The following is a 16,619-nucleotide window of genomic DNA, read 5'->3' on the forward strand; positions in this document are numbered from 1 at the left end:
ATAGTTTTTGAACAATTTCATGAAGGGTGGACTTGCAGAGATCAGGAGGCCTGACCCTAGGGGTAACTGCAGTACATAGAGGTTACTCTACAGCACCCTGTACACAGACGCGGGGCTTGGAGGCAATTTGGAGTCAATAAGTACTTTATTGGGACTTTTGTTGTAAAAATGACAGTTGGTAGGATTCCAATACAGTTTTTTTTTTTCTTAAGAGTTGAGGAGAGGACTTGGAGGGATCAGTGTGTTGGTTGATAGCATTTGAGAACGTTTTGTTTGAGTTTGGAGTCATAGACACGTAACATGGCCTTAGATCAGCTTTTCTTCCCATACTCAGTAGTCGATTCCCACAGAATCAGTACCAAAGCTTTTAAATTTCATTTAACTTTATTTTTAATTGTGGTAAAAAAACACATAACATAAAATTTACCATGTTAACCATTTTTAAGTGTATAGTACAGTAGTGTTAACTATATCGACATTGTTACGTAGCAAATCTCTAGAACTTTTTCATCTTGCAAAACTGAAACTCAATACCCATTGAACAACAACTCCCCCAATTCCCCCTCCCCCAGCTCCTGGCAACCTCCATTCTACTTTCTGTTTCCTTGAGTTTGACTACTAGATACCTCACGTAAGTGGAATCATACAGTACCCGTCATTTTATGACTGGCTTATTTCATAATGTCCTCATAATGACTTAGCAGAATGTCCTCAAGGTTCATCCATCTTGAAGCATGTGACAGGATTTCCTTCTTTTTTAAGGCTGAATAGTATCCCATTGTATGTATGTACCACATTTTCTTTATCCATTCATTCATTCGTAGACATTTGGATTACTTCCACCTGTTGGCTCTTGTGAATAATGCTGCAGTGAACATGGGTGTGCAAATATCTCTTTGAGATTCTGCTTTCAGTTCTTTTGGTAAGCCCAGAACTGGGGTTGCTGGATCATATGTAATTCTATTTTTAATTCTTTGAGAAACCATCATACTGTTTTTCACAGCAGCTTCACCATTTTACATTCCCATCAACGGTGCACAAGGGTTTCAATTTCTCCCCATCCTTCACTGAAACTTTTATTGTTATTAAGATAAGATGTAGTGGAAAAAGATACCATCGTGGTCACAATTTGTGGTTTTCCTGGTGGATGGTAATTTAAAAGGGTGATAGAAATGGTAATAAAAAGGTGAGTGGAGAGGTGGTTATAGGTGAGCATGGCAAGTTTTAGAAAAGAGCTTCGTCTCTCTCTTCTCTCACTTCATTCTTTACCTGTTGTTAAAGTGCTACTTATAATGAATAGATTCATTCATCAGATGTGTTTTAAAAAATGCCTCCTGAGTAAACTATTCCCTCTGAACATCATAAGCATAATTGAGGGCTTCCCTGGTGGCGCAGTGTTTAAGAATCCACCTGCCAATGCAGGGGACACAGGTTCGATCCCTGGTCTGGGGAAGATCCCACATGCCGTGGAGCAACTAAGCCCGTGCGCCATGACTACTGAGCCTGCGCTCTAGAGCCCGTGAGCCACAACTATTGAGCCTGTGTGCCACAACTACTGAGCCCGCATGCTGCAACTACTGAAGCCCACACACCTAGAGCCCGTGCTCTGCAACAAGTGAAGCCACTGCAATGAGACGCCCGCGCACCACAACGAAGAGTGGCTCCCTCTCGCTGCATCTAGAGAAAGCCCGTGCACAGCAACGAAGACCCAATGCAGCCAAAAAAAAAATAATAATAATAATAGAGAAAAATCTAGTGAAGAAGACCAAGAGAAAGGGGGTCTGTGAACAACAGACCTTGGGATTCAGTTTGTTTGGGGCTGACTGTGTGTTTGGGTCTCTGCTGGGCTGAGAGGGTGAGATCAAAGGGGCCAGTACCACAGCCTGGGGCCTCCTTGTCTCTCAGCTGGTACAAGTTGGATGTCAGAGAACACACGGAAAGATATGGGTCATCTGCCACTTAGTACAAGCCTGTCGGCTCCAACTTGGTGTTGGATCCTGGAAGGGAGGCGGGAGAGGGGATGAGGATGTCTTTTCTCTGATTTCAAGCCCTGTGCCCGCTTCACTGACCGAAAGGCTCAAGAAATGCATGCCACTGCCTTTGTCCTCAGCCCCTGATACCTTCAGGTTTTCCCTGGAAATGAAAGAGGCAGCAGGAATTCAGAAGGCCTGCTTTCTGATTGCTGGTGCGCAGTAACTTACTCTGTGTCTGTGGGCATGCCGCTCTGTGCTTCATTTTCCTTCTCTGTAAATGAGATGGCTGGCTCAGGTGGGTGAATTTTGACAAGGACCTTCTTGACACCTGTTCAGAGTTCTAGCTCTCATCTCCTTGTGAAGGATTAAGGTATGGATGGGGGGTGTTACATAAGGTGGAACAGGCCCTGCGGTGTACCATATGGTGTCAGCTATCTCACAGAGCCCTTGCTCTGTTCAGGCTTCTGTTCACTGTGCAGGCTTCTGAAATGCCTAAGTCGCTTTTAAACAGTTGTTTCTTAGAGGATACTGGGCTAGGTGTGGAGTGAAGGTTATGTAAGACTTGCATCTGCCCTAAAACAGATCATGATGTATTTCCAAGAGCATTATATCCAGAGGACCCTGGAGATTTTCTATTTTAGATCTCTTCGTTTTTAGGGAGAGCATTTTGAGAAGCCAAGGGCCGGGCTCTGGGTCAGCAAGGCCAGTCAGTGTCAGAAGCTGAGACTGGAGTACACTTTTCACTTCTCTTGAGTCTGTAACGGGTGCATTCTCCATTATTTTAATTAGGTAGATAAGACTGGTGCCCAAGAAGAGATAAGCAAACTCTAAGGCAGCACACAAAAGGTGCCAGACGATGTGGGGCTGACAGTATGGGTATAGGGTTTCTGAAAAGGAGCAATCATTCCAGCTGGGATAATCTGGGAAGCCTTCCTTGAGGAGGGAAGTTTTGAGTTGGGCTTGAAGGATGGGTGGACTCTAGACAGAGAGGGAGAGGGAGAGGAGAGGGGAGCGCCACGAGCAGAGGCGGGGAGATGAGAAAGCCCGAGACAGGTGGTGGGGATCAGTTTGGCTGGGGCAGAGAGACAGGAAGGAGGAGGGGACGAGGACTGACATTTATTGAGCATCTGTCTGGCGTCAGGCACAGTGTCTGGCCCTTCACCTGTGTCGTCTCAGCATGCTGAGTGGGGGAATGACATCCTGACCAAGCGCTCACTTGAGGACGTCACTTTCTCCCCTCCCCATCTGTACTTGGGACCTGTCCTCCTTAGAGTAAAAGTCAGTTACACTTTGATCTGGTGGGAAAGTACCTGGTTTCAAATGGGGAGAAAAAGAAAACAGGGAAGGATTGTCAGGTTCTGTAAAGAAGGTCTCTGAGGCCGTTGATAGTATTTCATTCTTCTACTGTAAGCCTGGAGCCTGCCTCCCAGTTAATGGCATCTGGCGGGCCTTGGTGCTCCTGAGTGACTGGGCTGACCATGAATTATTCAGGGCCTGTACCCAATGAGTGGCTGCCTGGCCAAGCCCTGTGGGAAGGAGACTGTGCTGTATCATTGAGGGATCAGCAGAGGCTCAGGTGCAGAGGATGAAGAAATGATTGCACCCTTAAAATATTTCACGCTTTAACATGCCAGGGCTGCATGCACTGTTCCATGGCCCTGAAGCTGGGTAATCGGTGCCTGTTTTTCAGAGTGAGAAAGCACATCCCCCATGCCCAGTTAATAAGTGCAGTAACCTACACACTTGTGTTAGCATGGCACATGTTGTCAGGGATTTGGTGAGAAGCCACATTAAAATTGCAGATAGGATGGTATGGCAACAGAGAGCATTCGGGTGGAAGGAACCCCACTCTGCTCTGTTCTTTTCTCAGCCAAGGAGAAGAATGCTGTTGATCCATTCAGAGTGGTACTCACACCAACTCTCACTAACCTCACTTGTCATGCATTATCACATCTTTGCATTCGTGTGTACATGTCTATGTGTGTTGGTGTGTCCTGTTTCCTCCTCTGGGCCAAAAGTGCCTGCAGAGAAGAAATCACTTCTTATGACGCTGTGGGTCCCTCAGATGGCCTGAGCTGAGAACACGGTAGGGCTGAGAACTTGTTGGGTGGGTTGGCTTTTGCTCTGTGCAAACCAGGAGCAGCGGGGCCTGTGTCTTGATGATGAGGTTTGCATCCCTCACTCCCTTCCTTTTCTTCCTTTCCTCTCCAGATGCCTGTTCAACCTGCTCTTTTCACCCTTTCTCATTACAGCCAGTCTGTGTTAAGCCCTGGAAAAGATAACCTGGGTGTGGATACCTGTGGGCAGGGTCCAAAGGCCTATTTTCACAAAGAATAGATTTGTATTTCCTCTTTTCCCATTTCTTTCCCACAAGCCGTGCTACCAGGAAACTGTCTTGTCACTGTTCCATCTGCCCCTTTGTAAAACACTGGCCCGATGGCTCTGAATACCTGTGTGTGTCAGCCTTTTCCCTCCAAGTTGGAGGTGGGGAGCAGAATCAAAAATCCTGGGCAAGAGCAGACCTGGCCCCAACTGCATTCCTCAGATGTTCTTTCCTTTGAACCATTCTACCTGTGTGGAGGAGCCCAGTCTTGGCTCTGGCTGGTGTTATATATTCACAGGCATAGCAACACACCTGTTTGCCAAAGGTGGGGCCTCTGGACTGGAGCATTTCTTTTGCCTCTGCGGGGAAGCTTTGCATGTGCAGATAACAGATGAGATAAGAATGCAGGATAAGGTTTGGCTGGGGTAGAAGATTCAATAAACTGCATTCCTTCCTTCCCCCGGGACCTTGGGTGCTTGTTACTGAGTGTAACTTGCCATTTTTTCTCCTTCTCAGCAGAGATGTCAGTGCTTTGTATTCAGTTCTGCTGTGACCAGTGGAAAAAGAAACAGGAAAAGGATATGAATAAAAATTAGATTTGCCCCGGTATTTCAGCCATAAAACTATATGATTTTGTGGGGGGGTGAGTGTGTGTGTAAAGAGAGAGAGAGATCCATTTGTCCATCCATCCATTCATCCATATCCTCCAAGGCACAGAGATAGCAATTTTGTGGATGGAAAATACCTTTAGCCTTCCCTTTAATCTTTGTTCTACTTACTCTGAGTCCCGAAGTGTCAAATCTGATAGCCCCACCTCAAACAAACATTGGCCTTTCTAAAAACATAGGCCTTTTATAACTTGTTTCATAGTGTTGTGTTCTTGCTATCTCTGAGATATTACTACTTTTATGACTATAAAATACGATTTTGAATATGCCTTTCCCAGTGCATAATGGGGTGAGTTACAGAGAGGGAATGGGGTTTGTGAGTACTTCCCAGGTGGAGGACTGGTCTTGCTTTTCTGAACTGTCCTTGTCCCAAAATCCAAAGGGGTTCCCAGCCTGAGGACAGTGATTCCACGTGGAACCTATAACATCCTCCAGCTGGTAGCCTCCTTGGTGAAGAGGTGGGGTAGAATTCGTTTTTGAGATTTCCTCTATGAGAAGTTTAAAGACTAGTAATCATAGCTGCTATGATGGTGCTAAGATCTTTCTAAACATTTAACTCAATTATAGAAAAACTCTTTGAGGTTGGTCGCATTATTGGGCCAGTTTTTCAGGCTCAGAATCACCAAGTTAGAAAGTGGCAGAGCCAGCTTCCTAGATTCCAAGTCTGTTTTTAACGACCTTTCCTCCTCTAGCTTTGCATTTCCAAACCCTGACCCAAACACTCAGTGGGCAGTGCTCTAGGGGAAAATATGGGGGTGGTCTCAGCCCTGATCTAGGAGTCCTGTGGGTTGTGAGGGGAGGGGAAGTGCTGCTGACTGCTTCCAGCCACCCAGGCTGTAGGCCCTGAGAACGGAGACATTCTGGAGAGCTTGGCAGGCACAGAAATGCCAGTGTCACAGATGTGTCTGCCAGTGGGACATTGTGAAAATTGTTCTTTGGGGTGGGAAAAGGAGGTTTCAGATAATTTCTTGTTTTCTGGTTTTGGCTAGATTTCATGGTTGTATGCTTGGTTGGTTGGTTGAGTTTTCTGGTAAGTGGGGCCGTTTCCATTGAAAAAGGGATGGGTTCTAAGAGAAGATGCATCCTGAGGCAGGCTTTGGGGAGTAAGGCCAGCCGTAACTAGGTAGTTACCGGGTGGGAGGCTCTCCAGGCATTATATATAGTAGAAGTAGAAGGAGAATGATCACGTTAAGGTTCAAGACTGGGGGAGGTGGGCAGGAGCCTCCTGGAGGAGGGAATGGGTGGGCCAGAGAGGTAAGACAGAAGGAAAATTGGGGAGACGAGACAGAAAGATAATATAAGTTTCAGCTGCAGGGAGCATAAATGCAGCAGTATGGTTTGGAGCCCGCTTGTCTATTTGGCCACATGGGTGGAAGAGGATTATTTTAGTAGTAGTATTTTGGTTTCCTATAAAGAAAGGCTCAGGAGAAATTGGCTGTGGTCGTCCAGCTGTCGAGGGATTTGACCGCGATGAACACGAAAGGCAGATGTGGAAACAGCAGTAGAAAGCGGCAGAGAATTTGGCAAGATAGTTTGTATGTGAAACCTTGTTGGTTCACTCCCTGTTCCTACCACTTCTTTCCCAGCTCTTTGGGTTGGCTTTTCAAGTCCTTGAATGTGTTCAGATCCCATCACATCTTAGCATTTTGGGCATCCTCTCCCAGACATTTCAATCTTGCTAATGTTCAGATGTTCAGGAAATGAACACCCCATGTTTTACCCTTTCAAGCTTGCTGTAATGCAGGAAAAGCAATCTTTTTTTTTTTTCTTTTGACCTCCCAGACTACATAAAGCCTCTTGGAACAAACAGAGGTTCAATCTCACTCCCTTAGTGTTCCCCTTCACGTGCTACATGCTAAATCATACAGAATCTTAGTTACAGGTCCACCAAGTATGAGAAAAGGAATAAGACAAGACCAGACAAAACCCATTCACAACAAGGGAACCCTGCAAGTAGAAACTTCTGTGTGAACCAGCAGAGAACGTGCCTGATCCTGACCCAAACTAAGTGTTGTCTAGGTTCGTGTGGAGGCTTGCTTGGGTTTTAGGTTTACCTTGATACCATTTATCGAGTCTTAGGGTTTTTCTGAAAAGCGTAGACACCATTAGTAAGCTGATAGTATACTCTGAGTACATAGGAGAAACATCGCTCGACCGATATGTCTGCCATCCAGGTGTGGCTCTGCCTCAGCAGCTGTGCGGCCCTGGGCAAGACACTGTATCTTTCTGAACCTCTGTTGCCTTGTCTGCAAAATGGACACAATACCTACCTCACTTGAGAAAATGTATATGAAAGCTACAGGGTGCTGTAATAATGTGATGTTGCTGTTATTATGGCCGTTCAGCTTATGTGGAGATTGAACTCAAATCACTCATACATTTAGAACCAGAAGGAGTTTTTATGACCATAGATTCCAACCTGTTTGATTTGTGGGCGAGGATTGCAAGGCCCAGGGAGGTAAGGCACCTGTGCAATTACTTAGCTCCTTGGTGGTCCTCAGGAGTTGGGGTGAGCCTGAGAACCTGACTGTGGTCTTGAGTCTTTCCACCACACCACAGCACTTCTGATTTGTGCTGTCTACAGATAACCATAGCAACTTGGCTTGACCTTTCTGGCATCACAAGGATAGCAGATACATGTTACTTGGGCTTCAGTTGCTTCAGTCCCATAGCTGACTTGACCAGTCAATCGTGGCCATCTTTCATTACGCCTTGGAATCATTTTCTTTTTTTTTTTTGGCTGTGTCGTGCGGCTTGTGGAATCTTAGTTCCCTGACCAGGGATTGAACCCGCGCCCTTGTCAGTGAGAGCACCAAGTCCTAACCACTGGATTGCCAGGGAATTCTCACGCCTTGGGATCTTGATGCAGCTTGAAGGCAGGCACAAGCACTTAGCAGGGTTGGCCACATGTGTTGATATCCTTGGTGCTGGGGAGGGACAGTAATTTTTCAGGTTAGAAAAGATTGAGGGGAGAGGCCGAGATGGCAGGGTCTGTTCCTGCGGGAAGCTTGACTGTTGAGCATTCTGAACCCCACCGCCCGCATTAATGTTCCCATTCACACGCTGCGTGTTTCTGTCATAGGTGTCTTCAGGATTCTTTTTCTCAGATCACTAGAAATAAAACTGTAACTCGGACCCCTGGCCTCTTGCTTTATTGAGTTAGAGCTGGGCAAGTTCCTTTTAATTCCTACTTTCCTTCTCAGAACGTCTCCGTCCTTGCCCGCCTGCCTCTGAAGGTTAGTGGGCCTCCTCTTGGCTGAGGCTGCCTGTGCCAGCCACACCGGTGAGCCATTGCCCACCGGCCTTTTCCTGCCCGTGCCACCTCGGGGCTGAAGCCTGTGTGCGGAGGACATGCCAGCTCAGCCCGCCCCAGAACCCTTCCCTGGTCCTGTAGCTCCCTTCCCTCATCTGGCCTTCACCACCTCTACCTTCTTGTCCTCCATCTTCTGTTTTCTCATTCTCCAACTCCCTGTGACCTCACTTCAGCTTGTATTATCCCTGTGACCTCCTAATTCACACACTGGATCACCTGTTCTCTGATTGTTCTCTGTTCTCTGTTCTTTCTGCAGCACGAGCTGCCATCCGTCTACCACCTTTCCTGCTTGAATATCTCTTCCCTCTCTTGAACTTTCATTCTATGAATCCCTTAGTATCTCCACTGTTGTTTCTCCTTCCTCCCAGATGCTGGCCTTCCCCAGGGCTCTCTGCTCGGGCCGCTTGCCTCTTACATCCCTTCCTAGACTTCAGCCCACTGCAGTCTCAACTCTCAGTCTGTGCACGGGCTGTATTTTCAGCCTCGAGCTCCGTTTCCACGTCCCTGACTGCTTCTGGACATGTCACCCTGTGGAGTTGCAGCCTGTCTAGAAGAAAATGTTCATTCCCCACCTGTACCCCACAGCCAGCTCTAAAAACCCCAGAGTCTGAAGTTCACCCCTAGCCTTTGAACCTCCCAAAGACTTTGAAGTCCCATAGGACTTGAATTGGTTACCAAAGTCCTATGGATTAACTCTTGCATCATCCCATTCTTTTCTGCTCCTATTGCCATACCCTGACTAGCCCTTTGACCTGGACAACTGCAGTGACCACCTTGCTGCCTTTAATGTCTCTCTCCTTTCAACCCATTCTAATCTACCACTGCCAGATTAATCGTCCCTGGAGCCCAACCCAGAACCCATCCTCCTCTGGCTCAAAAATCTCCAGTGGTTCCAAGGCTGCCTCTCTTGGCTTTCCTCCTGCCTGACCCTAGTTCCTTATGTTTCAGTCAAACGGTAGCACCCGCTGGTGCTATTCCCCCGACAGTCCAGTTGGTGCCTTTACTTGGGCTGCTTTCCCCCAACTAGGAGAAGAGCTTCCCCCTCATCCCAGCCTGTTGATAGTCTACCTGTGCTTCAAGATCTGGTCAAATGCCAGTCCCTCCTGGAGTTGTTCTTCCTGCCTTCCTATGCAGATGTGACCTCCTTGTCCACTGAACTCTTGCAGCTCCCCTACCTACTCCTCACTCTGTTCTGGTTTTGGACTATTGGCGTATCTGTCCCATCTCCTTTGGCTACCATCTCTCCCAGTTATCTTTGACTCCTCCAAAACACCAGGCAGTGTGCCCTGCGTACGGTTGGCGTCCAGGAAATACTGCGTGGACTAAAGAATGAGTGCTCTGGCCGTCCTTTACCTCCTCCCGCTGCTGAGGTGGATGGAGGTGGTCACGGGAGCCATTAGGGCTGGGTCCTCTTCTTCCCTGGCCCCATCACACCACAGCATTCCCATGTCTCACTCCCTGCCCCTGTGGGGTTATTAAACCCTTTCCTAGCCTCAAAACCTTTCTTTCTAGTATTTACATGTGTCCACTTCACCTGGCTTGTTCTAAGTGTGCTCTTGAGGATCCAGTGTGGCTACACGAGCCCCAGCCTCTCCCTCCATCACATCGCATGTAACCTGGCTAATTAGAAAGCTTATTTTACCTACTTCCCTGTACCAGAGGGAACTGAAAGGGAGACTAATAAGAGTGGTGACTCATACTCTGTTCACTAAGTGGCTTAAAGATTAAAAATGTGTTGTAAATTGTCAAGCACTTTGCAGTCTCATTTTTGTGTGCCCATAGCTAGCCACTTAGAGACTTAACATATCACCAGTGTATTTAATAGTGAAGAGGGGCCCGTTAAAAAGATCTCAAATGAGAAAATTCTCCATTCTCCTCTTTGTAGCCTTGATGTGATACGTGGGGGAAAAATCAAGAAGAGGTGCATTTTGCAAAACATACTTCTAATTTTGAATAGTATGACCATTTTTAGGGCATTTTCACATTATCCCCTCAGTAATCTTGTAGGTAGGCATTAATTATCCCTGTCTGACAGCAGAGGTTTAGAAAGAATCCAGGGTTTCTTCTAAGGTCATAAGTGATTAAGAGGCTTGGCCAGGACTAGAAACTCAGGTCTTGGGAATCCTAGTCAAGTGCTTCTTCCAAGACCCTGCATTTTGCCACCTTGCTGTCAGTGTTTTGAATTGCAGTAGAGGGGCTTTAGAAAATGCTCTACATCTTGGATGTGGAGAAATATCTTCGAATCCTGGGCCTGGCTTTAGAAAGCTCAAGGCTGACACTGGATGCATTAAAAACCCAGCGGTGTGGATGGAAGGAGTGGTGTTGTTCCGAGTTGAGCAGTTAGCTAGACTCTGGGTTTGTTTTAACTTTAGTCCTGAACAGGATGCAGTTGCTTGAATTACAAGTGCCCTGGGGACTAAAGTAAACCTGTGGTGGAGGCCCATCTCTTCAGGGCAGATTGGAATCCCTTAGGAATGAAATTACGTTCTTCAGTGAGTATGGCTGCAAGGCTACACTCTTGAAACGCTAAATTTGTAATTTGTTGTCTGCCTGTAGTTACTGAGAAAGGGGATGGGTGGGTAACTAGGGTCAGTTATTTCCCAAGAACACATTTTGATCACTGTTATTGTCTATGTAGAGGATTTTGTTTTTGGTTGAGACTAGTGGGAGAAGTTAGGGAGGAGAGTTTTAAATTTTTGAAGAACTCAGAAGTTTAAAGGCTTTGTTTTACAAATCACAGTAGGATTTCAGGGTGATTTCTTTTATCTCCTCATTGGTTCCTAAAATCATCCAGGTCAGGGATCCTGGAGGTGTTTACCTGTGTACCTTTCTCCCACAATGCCTTGCAAGTCGCTGCTCCCATAAAGCTTGCATTGAGTGACTGTTATAGGGCCGGTGTTATCCCGGAAAACCTCCGCTTAACGTCTTTTACTGGCAGCGGCAGGTCTGCTGAGAAGATCCTTCCGTGAGCCTGAACTTACACGCTCCCCCCCGCCCCCCTCGCTGTGGCCTTGCCCAACGCCCAGAGGGACTTTTTCTTTGACCCGCTGGCACGGCCGGGCCGCCTCCGCGTGGTCGGCGCCCGCGCGGTGAGGACGTTGAGCGCCCAGGTGCGCGGCCCGCATGGCTGCGTGAGCTCCTGAAGCTAAATAGTGGAGGAGCCGCCCCGGCCGGGGACCTGCGGGGCGCCTTACCCTACCGGGCCGCCTCCTTTTCATGAGATAGTAATCGGAGACTTTTCCGTTACGTGAGGCTCTCAACAAAAGATTGTAATTCCAGCAGCTTTGTTTGGGAAGGTACCACCGCTGCAGGCGCGTCCTGGGCCCGACCCGGGGGTCGGCGGCCCCTCGGAGGCCGGTGGGTGGGGGCCGCGGCCGGCCGGCCTCCCCCGCGCCCCTCGTGGTACAGCCTGCGTTTCCTCTACAATGCATTTATGCTAATCAGGTGACATCACCGCCCAGCGCACGGCGAGTGGCTCCTGATTAAATTACAAACCGGCGGCCGCCAAGGGCAGCCGGGAGGAGGTGTGTGCGCTGTGCCCGCGAGCTCCCGGGCTCGGCGACCGAGGCATGTTTAGGATTGGCCGTATTTTGAAAAAATTTTAAGTAGGACTTGCGCCTCCCTCCCTCCGTCCTCCCGCCCCTCCTCGGTAATTTATTTCAAGCCTAGAGCCAAGGGCCACAAAAGGAAGGAAAGCCACAAGGAATTAGATGCGTGAGTGGCCGGGCTAAGGTGGACTCTCCTGCGGCCAACTTCCTATCAGATCTGCCTGCTGGACTTTCACACCGGGATGGGGCTTGCCTAAGGTCCAGCCCTTTTAGCCGGGGCCGGGAGCCAAGCGTTGCGGAAGCTGCTGCGTGTTGGATGGGGGTAGGAGGGGGCCGGAGCGGGATTTCCACCGTGCAGCCCGCCGGGGCGTTACGCTGGGCATAATGGAATTGCAGAGGACGTCTAGCATCTCCGGGCCGCTGTCGCCGGCTTACACGGGGCAGGTGCCTTACAACTACAACCAGCTGGAAGGGAGATTCAAGCAGCTACAAGGTAAACTCCCGTCTCAAAGGCCGGGCCTGCCCGGGGGCCGTGCTGCCTCCAGGGGTTCTGAGGGTTTATTTGTGCCATATGGTACGTGACCCTAATGAAGACCGGCGGCCGCGCGCCGGGCCCCAAAGCCTCTGGTTGGCTGCGAGCACCCCATTCACTACTTAAAGGAGACAGTTTCTCACTCTTCACTCCAGAAAAGCCACCATTTGGAGTCTCTCTCTCCAGTTTCCCTTGGGCTCTCTTGGTTGTCAGGTATCTGCTGCCCACTGCACACACATTTTCTCTCTTTTTAGCCGTCTTTGCAGTTTAGTAGATCAATGATAATAGACCTATTAGTATGCAAGTATTTGATTCCGGGTCACCTCCGTCTCCCAGCACCCAGCCTTTTACCTATGGGAAGCCTAAAGGTGTAAAGTGCACTGCTGGACACCCTGTAGAACAATAACAAAGGGAAGGAGGGAGTGGTCTTTTTGTTCCTAAGCCTTGGGTAAATTACAGTTTTGACTCCGAAGCTTCATTTTAACCCTTTTGATGTCTTGTGTTGGGATGGAGCCTTGCCATCAATTTAGTGCGCTATGTAATTTATAATGAAAACCAGTTATTGTCATTCCAGTGCTGTTGGGTTAGATTAGTTGGATCAATTACAGGTTTCTTGGAGTCTGTATTAATCTCAAACAGTTGAACGAATCTAATATTTTTATGGAGAGCAGTGTGTGGGGTGATGGGCCTGCAGCCTGCGGCCGAAGTGGCCCCTGCAGCCCCCTTCCCTTGGCTGTCCCTGCCCAGCCAGCAGGCCTGGCCGGTGGTGTCTTGGAGCTTACACATGAAAAAGGATTTGTAACTGAAAACAGAACTCCTTCCGTTAGGAAGCCCCTGGAATCGGTAATAGGCTGGGAATGATTCTAGTGCTGTGAAAAAGTAGCCTTTGCAGACGGTGTATGTTTCTTATTTTAACTCTTCTTGGTGCCGCAAATGTGGATCCTGGGAGGAGGAGGAGGAGGAAGGAAGGAAGCAGCTCAGTCTTAGAATGTTTTCACTGGGGAGACAGGGAGGCTATATTTCATTCACAGGTTTATTTGTCTTGTGAAATAGTTGACAGTAATGACACTGTTCTGGAAAACAAGAGGCAGAACAGGACATGACTTTAAACATTTGCTAGGCTGTGCTGCATTCCTTGGGCAGTTAGCTAAGAGGAAGCTCCATTCTCTCTAGGGAATGGTTGTGTGTCTTTGCTTCATCCCTCTTGAGCTCTTCGAAGGTAGAATTTGCTTTTTTGGAAAACTTAGGGGGAGCCAGAGCTGGTGGCGGGGTGGGGACTTGAAGATGGTAAATAGAGGAGTGGGGTGTGTCCATTATCTTCTGGGTGTGTGAGCAAAGGCCCACAGTTTGAGGTTTGAGGTTCTGAGAATTCAGAATGCACCTCTTCTTCAAAGGACTCAGACTCCTCACTTCGTTGTATCATACTGCCAAGGAGAAAGCACCAAGGAGGATCCTTGATCTGAAAACCTATTACTGAGGCCAGTCAACCCGCTCCTGTAGTCTCAGAAGAAATGAAAACCAAGGAGAAAATACAAGAAGGTGTGGGGAGCAGTGTGCCCACAGGCCCACCCATAACAAAAGGCTGTTACTCTGAAAGGTTTGAGGACAGTTGTAAAACTGCTCACTGAGGAGGGTGGAGCTTACACACAGGAAATGTCTTAAACTGTCCTCTCTGGAAAAGTAAAATTTAAATTGAAAAAAATCACTGCGTGCCTTTGATATTTTACCTCGTGTTTCCCAAGGAAATCCCTTCAAAAGGGGTGAGCTCCACATTTTGTGTGGTGATTTTTTTTTAATGACCTTTGTCCCCTAATTTAGTTGCAGATAACTTTCTTATTTCTAAATATTGCGGTTTAGAGGTTGCACAAGTTTAGTGTTGGTATTTCTTCTATAACAGAAAACCACCCGTGTTGGGGAACTGAGACGGGGTGAATTAAGCCTCAAGTATGGTGGATCCCAGGAGAATTACAGACAGTTGGCATCATCCTTGATTGCATTTTAAGCAACTTGAGGAATATTTTTGATAAAACCTTTTCCTATCCCCACCTACCCCCCCCCCGACCCCTGTCTGGTATTTGTTACTTACTGTTTAGTTTAGTATTTGTAGTTCTTCCAATCATCACATCTTTGATAACATATAGATTCTGTCTGCTGATTTAATTTTGTACATGCCTACTAAGCTGCCTTTTTCCTCTTTTTAATCCTTCCTAGTACTTATAACCCAATCCTGGCAAACGACACCTCTGAATCTGTATCGATTTTTTTTTTAGTGCCTCTTACATGAACTTACTCATTTAGTGCCTACACCTTAGAGTCTGAGAGTACTGTGATTTTGTAGGAGATATTTCTGCAGTTTTCTTGGTTTCAAATATTTTCACCCTGGATCCTAAAAATCTCAGGAGGGGGCGGAGTTTTAGTGTTCTAGCTAAGGGAAATACAATGTTAAAGTGAGTCTGGTCTTTTAGATAAAATAGTTTATAGAGATTTATCAGTAAGTAAATAAGTGTGATTAGAAACAAAACCTCACTGAGGGGCTTAAGGGGCCGAGATGCAGAGTGATGTCTTTCACACTAATGCTCCTGGCATAAGAGATAGAACCTTCCACCTCTGATGGCTTCAAACATTACCCACTGACGCCCAGCACACACCTGACAGGCACACACCTGACAGGCATATCCACTGCGCGCTTGAGATCTCTTTCGAATTTCACCTGCAAGATTAAGTTACCACCTTCCTCAGAATCTGTTCGTGTATCTTATACAGTTAGATTTGTTGTTTTGTTTTTCTTTTTTAAATGAGAGAGGACTGCTGAAACACAACAAAACCTCACGTTTTAAAAAAATGTGTTTGTAGTAACGGAGAAGTTCATGATGATACCTTTTCTCCAGTTTCACCTCAACCAGCTCCACTCCTTATCAGACGATACTCCTGCTCCGCCTCTACTCAGAGGCTGTTGCGCCTGCCTCTTGCGTAAATTAAATTCCAGGCTCCTTAGCCTGGCATTCAGGACCCTCCCCCAAATGGCCCCAGACACGAAATTCCTATTCCAGCTCTTTACATTCCAACCAAATAAATCTTCCAGGTGGGCAGGCCTGCAGCTCCTCATGAAACCCAGCCCTGGGTTTTTCCTTCATTGTCTACCTTCTGCCTCAAAGGTTCTGCCCTTCCATTTTACCAATAGAAATCCTTCCTACAATTTTTTTAAGAGTGTGCTTACATTCCATTATTCCAGAAAGCTTCTCCTTGTCTCCTCTGTTGGGTAGTGGGAAAAAGATTTCATGGAGTGTTCACCATGCACCAGACGTGTTAGTGGGAGCTTTGTCTATATCTCATCTTGTGTTCATAGCACACTTAGGAGATTTTTTTTAATTGAAGTATAATTGATGTACAATATATGTTTCAGGTGTACAATATAATGATTCACAGTTTCAAAGGTTATACTCCATTTATAACTACTATAAAATATTGGCTTATTTCCTGTGTTTTACAGTACATCCTTGTAGCTTATTTTACATACAGTAGTTTGTACCTCTTAATCCCTTGCCCCTATATTGCCCCTCCCCCACCCCCCCGGGGTTTTGAAGATGAAAAGGTAGAGTCAAATAGCTTGTTCCAGGTCCCAGGCACTGTTGAGCTCAGGCTGAACATTGTTGTTCTCGAACTTTCTCCTCCCAGACTTCTAGATATTAATATTATTTTATTTCTGCAAAAAAAGAGAGCGAAGATGACCTTGTGAAATGCCAGCCCCAACCTGCTTCTCTCTTCTTCCTACCTGCCCCCTCACAGCACTGATTCTATCAGTTCTGGCAGTGGAGTTGTAATGAAGACAGAATCTAGTTGAAATACACCAACATGAACTTTCTCTACCTTCTTTGCAGCCTGACCCTGACATCCAGCACCTGGTGTTTCTGGAGAAGGTGCTTTCTCTTAGCTGTTCTGGCTCAGTGAATTTTTCCAGCTGTCCAGAAGGAATCGTGGAGTCACCTGTCTTCATTGGGACATAGAGGGAGACTAAAGAGTTGCAGGCTGTGGGAATGCGTTACACTCAAGTTTATTACGTGCTCTCTCAGGGTTGCCTCCTTGAATTTCTTCATTTTTTTGGTTTTGATTTCTAAACTGTTAGGGAAGGAATTTTGCTGGTTTTATACCCGCAGATCATGGGGAAAATGCATTCTTAAGTGTTTAAAAAGAACTTTCCGGTTTGTTATGGGACCTAGATGTTTGTCTTGTTTACTTTCATAAACCACAGAGAGAGAAGATTG

General features: G+C 47.0%; 1 protein-coding gene across 8 annotated transcripts in view; it reads left to right on the forward strand.

Moving 5' to 3' along the window:
• Window positions 1-16,619, forward strand: part of SPTBN1 (spectrin beta, non-erythrocytic 1) — a 196,644-nt gene that overhangs the window by 74,019 nt on the left and 106,006 nt on the right. The window contains exon 1 of one of the 8 annotated variants that reach the window (XM_082641914.1): window positions 11,747-12,318. The exons of 6 other annotated variants lie outside the window; for them this stretch is intronic. In XM_082641914.1, the coding sequence (XP_082498040.1) occupies window positions 12,210-12,318 (109 nt within the window). In that variant the 5' untranslated portion in view covers window positions 11,747-12,209. Of the gene's footprint in view, window positions 1-11,746; window positions 12,319-16,619 lie in introns of those variants that run through there. One more of the 8 variants, XM_082641915.1, reaches the window with a different exon arrangement.

Source organism: Mesoplodon mirus (genome assembly GCF_964341445.2).
Source record: "Mesoplodon mirus genome assembly, chromosome: 14".
In the NCBI taxonomy this organism is placed as follows: domain Eukaryota; kingdom Metazoa; phylum Chordata; class Mammalia; order Artiodactyla; family Ziphiidae; genus Mesoplodon; species Mesoplodon mirus.